The following is a 7,443-nucleotide window of genomic DNA, read 5'->3' as shown; positions in this document are numbered from 1 at the left end:
CATGGCGCTCGTTCCGCCGCCGGGAGCGGCGTCTGTCTCCCTCCGTGCGGGAGGTGCCTGGGGTTGACTCGCTATCAGGGCTTTGCCACGCGCGTCTTTGCAAGCTTTGGTATAGGCGTCAAAAAGTACTTGCACACCTCTGGTTGGAGTACTGCCGTTGGTAAAGTTTCAATGAGTAGTTTCATAGCAGAAAAGGTTGCGGTTGGTCTTGGCAGCCTTGTGTTCACTTGTGCTGTGATTTCAGGTTGAGTGTTCCCGAGAGCACGCCTTTCACAGCTGTGTTGAAGTTTGCTGCAGAAGAAGTAAGTAGAAGACGACGATACTGGGTTTTGACATTTGAACATTCTTGGAAGCAGAAGCTTTTTAATAGTAAAATGCAGTGGTTAATATCGTAGAATATTAAGAGGTTGGAATAGACCTTAAAGATCATCCACTCCTAACTCCTCCTGCCCTGGGCAGAGACACCTCCCCACCAGACCAGGCTGCTCAAGGCCTCATCCTGCCTGGCTTTGAGCACTGCCAGCGTTGGGGCAGCCACAGTCTCCCTGGGAAGTTAATGCAGCACAGGGTACACTGCTGGTGGTTACAGGTGGACTGTAACTTTACTGGCCTCAGTAAGGACCTGCCAAAGCTTTCAGAATCCTAAACTTCTTGCACAATTTCAGTTCTTGCACAATTCACACAGCAGCAGGAGGCAGTGATAAACTTCCTGTTCTTCTTTGCGATTAAATGAAATCATTTCATATCAGTCATTTAAAAATGTGTGACAGTGAAGAGAATGAAAAGGTACTGCTGTTGAATGCTTAGCATTAAAAATTGCTTATGCAGAACATCCAGAAAATTCTTTAGAACTATAATTTAGAGTTATTCAGGAAGTTCTAAAACTCTTTTCAAATTCTGATCATTAAACCACTGATGTGGTTTAGGGGTTGCAGTGGTTATGCTAGTGGTGCATGGTTGGGCTTGAAGGTCTTAAAGATCTCTTCCAACCTTGGTGGTTCTATGATTCTCTTCAGTTCCAGTGTTCTCTGGCTTTGGAAAGCACACAGTTTTTGATTATAGAAGGTACTGAGATTAGACATATGGGTTAGACTCAAAAAAACTGACTTAAGGGAATGAGACGTGGATAACGTGTTCTTTGGCTTCCTGGTGTTGGATCTTTCACATGGTATCCTAAACCATTTGGTGCCTAAATTGCCCATGTAATGTATTTGAAGAGATGTGTCTTGTTTCAGATGAAGCCTGCAGAGATTAAGAGATATGCACTGGGTGTGAAAAGTAAAATCAAGTGCTCAAAAGCACAATGGGCCTTTTCATCCAATCAACAAAAACTCAGCTGAGAGTCCATTCATGCAATTCCCTTCCTGTCTTCCTTGGGGAATTTTGGGTTATTGAAAACGTGTTTTGTTCAAGCACTGAAACTGTAATAAAATCAAAAACTAGGAAGGATAATGGAATAGATGTCTTGAGTCCCCTTATGTTGTTACTGTTATGCCACTATGTGACAGAAGTTCCTAGTGGAAACATAACTTGTGGGGGAAGGTTATTGTTTGGTTTTGTTGTAAATTTACTTGAAGAGAGCATTATACAGAATATTACACGTTGTTAAAGATATTTGATGATTTAATTGGGGTTTTTACTATGTTTTCTTTCCCCCAGTTATTTTTATTCTGAACTAATGCATCTGTGCCCATACAACACATACATAGAGACCTAGACTTAAAAGTCTAATGGACTAGTGTGAGGGACCAGGAAAGACTGGAGTGGGACTGAGTAGTTGGAGATACGAAGAGGGGAGGTATATACTTCCAGTGGGAGGGTTGGCATCAAACCTGGTAACTTTACCTACTTGTGGAACCACCGTGTTAGCTGGTGATAGGGTCCTCTGAGAAATTGATTTAGAGAAGAATTATTTACTTAAAAATTCACGTTTAGCAAACCATTATTTTAATCGATGTGAGTATTTGGAGTGTCCATTTTGCTGTCTGACCTCAGACAACTCTGGTTCAACACTGAAGCTTTTTACGTCTCTGTGAGACAATGCAGAACAAAGTGTTTTGTAAACAGAGAACGAATAAGGCCCTTAGACTCTTCCCCAGGAACGAAGTGTGAACTGGCATTGAAAAGAATGAGAGACAATTTTTGTGTTATATGAATGTTTTTACATTCCTTGAACTGCGTAGCTTAACATTAACTTATGCTGTGTGTTGTGATTCAGGTCCCACTTTCCCAGTACCTTGTATGAAACATATGGTAAAGATCAAAATTTGGGCAGTTGTTAGTTGGTCTCCAGAGGACATGCATTATCATCTCAGTGATTAAAGCTTTTGGGACAGAAGGATTTCAGTTCTGGCCATTTAGCCTTAGCAAGTTTCTACTGCGACATCTTTCGGAGTCTTAAAGCTTGACCAAATCATAACCAGAATTCCTCTGAAACAGTATAACTGTTGCCATGATGTAGAAGGGGAATCTTAGGTATCAAGTGTCAGTCACAGTGCTTTGTCAGAGGTTAGTTTTTCTGAGTAAAGTTTTCTGAATTACTTTTATTGCACAAAAAAAGTGTGCTGCTTCCCTTTTTCGTTCTTGGAAATAATTGAAACACAGAACATGTTTTTTTTCTGTCATCTCTAGCACATCACATAACGTGAAAGTTCATTTCACACAATTCATGATTGGCAAAGCTGGAAGTGCAGGAAAACTGGATCATTAAATGGGGAGTCTCAGTCATTTGTAGCAGTCTAGCCATTCCCACAATATACATTTGGCAATAGTAATTTGGATAATGCTAAATGAACTCTTTCCTTAGTTTTCATTTTCTCTGTTTGTCTTACAGATTATATATGAAAAAAAGGAAATTGAAATGTAGAATATTGGAAACTCTGCTTTCTTTGAAGTTTTTGTTTATGTATAATTCTTTCTGCAGTTGTCAGTTTATTGTGACGGTGTTAATTTTCTCACTTGCAATGTATGGTATCTATTGGAGGTTTTTTCCTTCCTCTGTTAAAGCTATCTGGTACATGTCTCAGGTGTACATGTGTACAATACTCAGAATAAAACCTCCATTACATTTGTGGAAATATTACTGGAATAGTCATCCATTTCCGTTAAATAAAGTTAGTACACCTATAAATCCAAAGGGAATCTATTCTCATTTCTTTTTGTGCCTGAACCAGTTGAAATTATACTTTAATCTTCCCTATATACTTTCTCCTTTTAACTATGACTTTTGTGTTATTTTGTCCTACTCTTGTTTCCTTTAGTTCAAAGTTCCTGCAGCAACGAGTGCCATTATAACAAACGGTAAGAATGTAGTTTATATATATTTTTAATAGCTTTTTTGTTGAAGTTTGTGAAAGGTTATTGATAAAAACAAGTGTCTCATATTCCACAACTTCTACAGCCTGCAAACTGAATTTAATAATATTGCAGCATTATTTAAATTTCTTATGCATGGGATGATGATATTAAAACACTAATTCAGGTTTGTCTGAATATATAGCTTGGATTTTTCTGTGCTGAAGGTTTCTTGTTAGCTCCTGTGCTTACACTCCTTTTGGGTATAGGAAATAGCTGCTGCATGAAGACTTAATGTAGTATCTTGTTAGTATATTTTTTGAGCTGCAAGTTTAATGTGGTAAATTGTCGTATGTCTATTTCATCTTGCCCTCTTTTTTATGTTTTCCCCTCAGATGGTATAGGAATAAACCCTGCACAGACAGCAGGTAAGTTAATGTATATGAATCCCAGTATTAAAAACCTGTTCTTTTTCTTTTAGATTAATGCATAGCACTCAGGGTTCTATTGCATTGTAAGTTTTGACTTCTTAAATGGGAGGAGTATTACCCAGTAGTTGAAACCTAGAGTCAGTGTAGTATGTAAAAGGTTAAATCCAAAGAGTTGTGGTTCAGCCTTTGGTTTATTTAGGTCTGCAAAAAAGTGAAGCACTTCTGATCTTCACAGCTTCTCTGTTTAGTGTGCAGTTTAAAAGAGCAGCACTGTAAAGGCTTTGGTGCTTGTGGAACCCAGTCATCCAGTGAAAACTGTGAATATAATTTTACTCCTGCTTGCAAACATGATGAGTGGTTGATGGAGACTTGCTGCTGTGGTGTTTTTTGCATGAAATTTCTGCCAGGTCTCATTTCATTTATGCCCTCTGCTTGCCAGTGGTTATTGGAGATACCACACCATTTATTTTTTTCAGATGTAGGGAGAGAATAAGGAAGATATTAGCAGCATACTGAGCCGTGTAAGCTAAATAGTATAAAGTAAATCTTTGCGGAGTACATAATAGTATCTGATTGTTAGAAGAGCAATTGCTTGATAGTAATTTGGGCAATTTCTTGAAATTGTGAAGGGAACCCTTTAAGTGCAGTGACCCATTTCTGAGGTCTGTGATTGCTTCAGCAACATTTGAAAATGAAGATCAAATAGCATTTGGCTTTCTGCTCCACTGGAAGCTTCTGGCCTTCTTGGCTTTGCCTTAGGACACCTGGATTATGGTTTGACAGGTGTACTGCCTTGAGCAGACTCCTCAGCTGCTGTTGTCCTCATTGTGATCTCATGACCAACTGTATTAGAAACAGATAATAAATCTAATAGTTTAGTTTAGTTACTGGAGCATCACCCACATGCAAAGCCACATTTTCACAAGATGGCTCATGACTACTTAGGCAAAACAGGTAAAGCCACTTGCTTAAGTTAAGGTACACTTATGCTGGTTCTCTTCCTCCAAAGCATGCTTTGATTTTGTATTATGTTGCTCAAGTTGGTTGTAGCTTAATCCTGCAAAGTAAATGTATTTAGGACTACTTGACTCCTGTCTGAAAGCTTTCATATACAGTAGGTAGTGCATCATGTTGAATTCACATCTCCAGTTGGTTTCCTTCACCTCTCTTAAGCTCTTGTAAATGTTGAGGAATTATTCAGTAGTAGTAGAAGACAGCATCTCATAATCAAGGATCAGGTCAATCATAAGCATCTGGATGAAAAATGTTTTCAACACAGTTAATTTGCAAATGTCAGATTAGGCACATGGATTATTTTTTTTAACATGGAAGGTACCATTGCCCTGACAATGCTTTCTGATGTTGCCTGTTATGAAAAAAAACCCAAATCAGCCTACAACAAACCAACCCCTGAAAAACCCAAATAAAACAGCCTACATGAAACCCAAGGCCCAGACCAAAGTCCCTCCTCAATTTACAAGTAAAGATATAACCTTATGCTGAGCCTTTTTAATTGGTATCTCAGACTAAAGCATACTTTTTTCCTTGTTTTATTTTTTTTTCATATATCAAAGCTCTTATAGATTGAACAGCTACTTTAGTCTTCAAAAACTTCCCAAAATAAGGCATATAGGAATAAAATCTTAGTAATCCTTTGGAATTTCAGAGGTTTTGTCCTGTTCCACTATTTCCCTACCTTTCTGAATAAAAGTGCTCAAGTATGACTTCATTCTTCTTCCATGCTTTTGTGGAGCAGAGGAAATGAAAGCTGAAAGGCTTAGCACTTAATTCCTGTATTGATTTCAATTTTAAATCCTTGATAGTTCAGGGAATAGTATGCCATAGCTTTAATAAAACCACTGTGATATTAATGATGAAAACAGACTGAGAGTTGGGGTATACTGCTGTCTGCATTTGAAAATGTTAAGAGTTTATGATGGCCCTTGCAATGAGGCTGGTTTTCATCTGGAATAGCAAGGGTAGTAAGCAGTTCTCTGGTTTGCTGGTGTGACAGGTTTGTGTTCAGTGGGTTTTATAGATCTCTTCAGTATTTGGTCTTGGCAGATCTCTAAAACCAGAACATCTTCTGATAACACATTGTTTTGAGCTGATTTTCTAATACTCATTATGTTGAATATGTAAACAGCTTTGATCCTGATGCACACACTGAAAAAGTGGAGTTCGAAGAAGGGTAGCTTTGTTCTGATATGCTAACAACTTTAACAGATGTCAAATGTGTTAATCTTACGAGAGCACTCTACATCCCGGAAATGGGGTGCTTGGGAGAGAAACGGTTACTCTGCTCTTAGGACTCAATACAAAGTTGAGTAAGAATAGGTAGATAATGTTAAAACTTGATACCATGGAATCATGTATAATCTGTTTTGTGCAGTAGCAATATGAAGTTAAAACAAAAAGTTCCATGTAATACTTAAATAATGCATCACTTTTAGGAATGTGGTTTCATTTTCAAGTGTTGCAGTTAATAGAAGAAAATAGCAGGCTGAATGACAATCCTGAATACATGCAGAAAATATTCTAGGTATCTAAGTATTGGAAAATTCTAATTTTCATACTATGTCTTCTTGAAAAGACTACCACAATCAAGGCAATACAGTAATAAATGTGAAGGTCAAGGGGGCTTTTTATGCTAAAATGAGACTAACTTATGCTTGGATATTTGGAGAGCCTTCCTAAAAGGAAAGTACAGCTGAGGTTCTGAAGTTAGAAGCAGGTAAGTACTGAATCAAGGAGAGGATTAAAAATTAATGAATGCATGAATGACCTCACAATTAAAAATTATGGAGAAGTAAACCTTCGTTTTTGGTCTTGAAATTATTATGGCCTGTAAGTGAAATCAGACAGTCAGGTGTGGAACTGCAGTGTTTGAAAGGCTACACCTTGCATGGTCTGGCATTTTTATTTGAAAAGTTCTTTGGAGTAAGAAGGATAAGATTAAATTATATGGAAATGTAAAAAAATTATTTCTGGTATGTTATAGGAATCGCTACAAAGATGTTAAACACTGACTTAACATTATTACCCTTTAAACATGTTTGCTTGTTGAGGTAACACTATTTCCTAGGTTAGTAACACATTTGTTTTCTTTGTTTAGGAAATGTGTTCCTAAAGCATGGCTCAGATCTACGGCTTATTCCCAGAGATCGAGTTGGGAGTTCATAACACCTCCTGAAAGCTTTGGAATAAGTGACATTGCTGTGCAGCAGAGGTCTATTTATTTTGGAACTCCAAAATGCAACTAATGAATTGGACTTTTTTTAAGCTAGCAAAAATTGCTTCACAGGATTTGATTTATTTTCTTTTGAAACAGAGATGAAGTTGCATTTCCCGTTAAAATATATTCGCTCATGCACTGCTTCTTCCCTGACTAGTAGAAGAATGGGCTGATTGCATGTTATGTTCCTGTAAGAAAGATGGACTTCACTATGGGTGTTACTGACCCTGAGAGTAAACACACAGCCACCATCAACTGATACCTAAAATATGGGATATTGTAGTGCCTACTTTGTGTTCTGATTTCACTACAAAGAGATTATTCCTACTGAGTGCTAAAAGGTTTCTTTTCCTGTATTATTTTTCTGAAATTACTTCCATGTTTAGAGGAACAATTTTCACCTGGTTCAAATATGAAGCTCAAGTAGAAGGGAAATTTCAGGAGTTTATTACTCCAATACAGAAATATCTGCCAAATGTTCCA

At 37.7% G+C, this 7,443-nt stretch overlaps 1 protein-coding gene across 1 annotated transcript; it reads left to right on the top strand.

Annotated features, from left to right (window-relative positions):
- Positions 1–215: 215 nt before the first annotated feature.
- On the top strand, positions 216–6,908 carry UFM1 (ubiquitin-fold modifier 1; the record flags this gene model as incomplete). The annotated part of the gene is made up of 4 exons (XM_009077950.1): positions 216–302; positions 3,261–3,300; positions 3,690–3,722; positions 6,841–6,908. Coding segments are annotated over 4 exons (228 nt in total), but the record flags the coding sequence as incomplete, so codon positions are not given.
- Between the last annotated feature and the right edge of the window lie 535 nt (positions 6,909–7,443).

The sequence above is a fragment of the Acanthisitta chloris genome, unplaced genomic scaffold, assembly GCF_000695815.1.
Source record: "Acanthisitta chloris isolate BGI_N310 unplaced genomic scaffold, ASM69581v1 scaffold14197, whole genome shotgun sequence".
Classification (NCBI taxonomy): domain Eukaryota; kingdom Metazoa; phylum Chordata; class Aves; order Passeriformes; family Acanthisittidae; genus Acanthisitta; species Acanthisitta chloris.
Note: the sequence above shows the minus strand (reverse complement) of the source record. Positions and strands in the feature narration are given on the sequence as shown.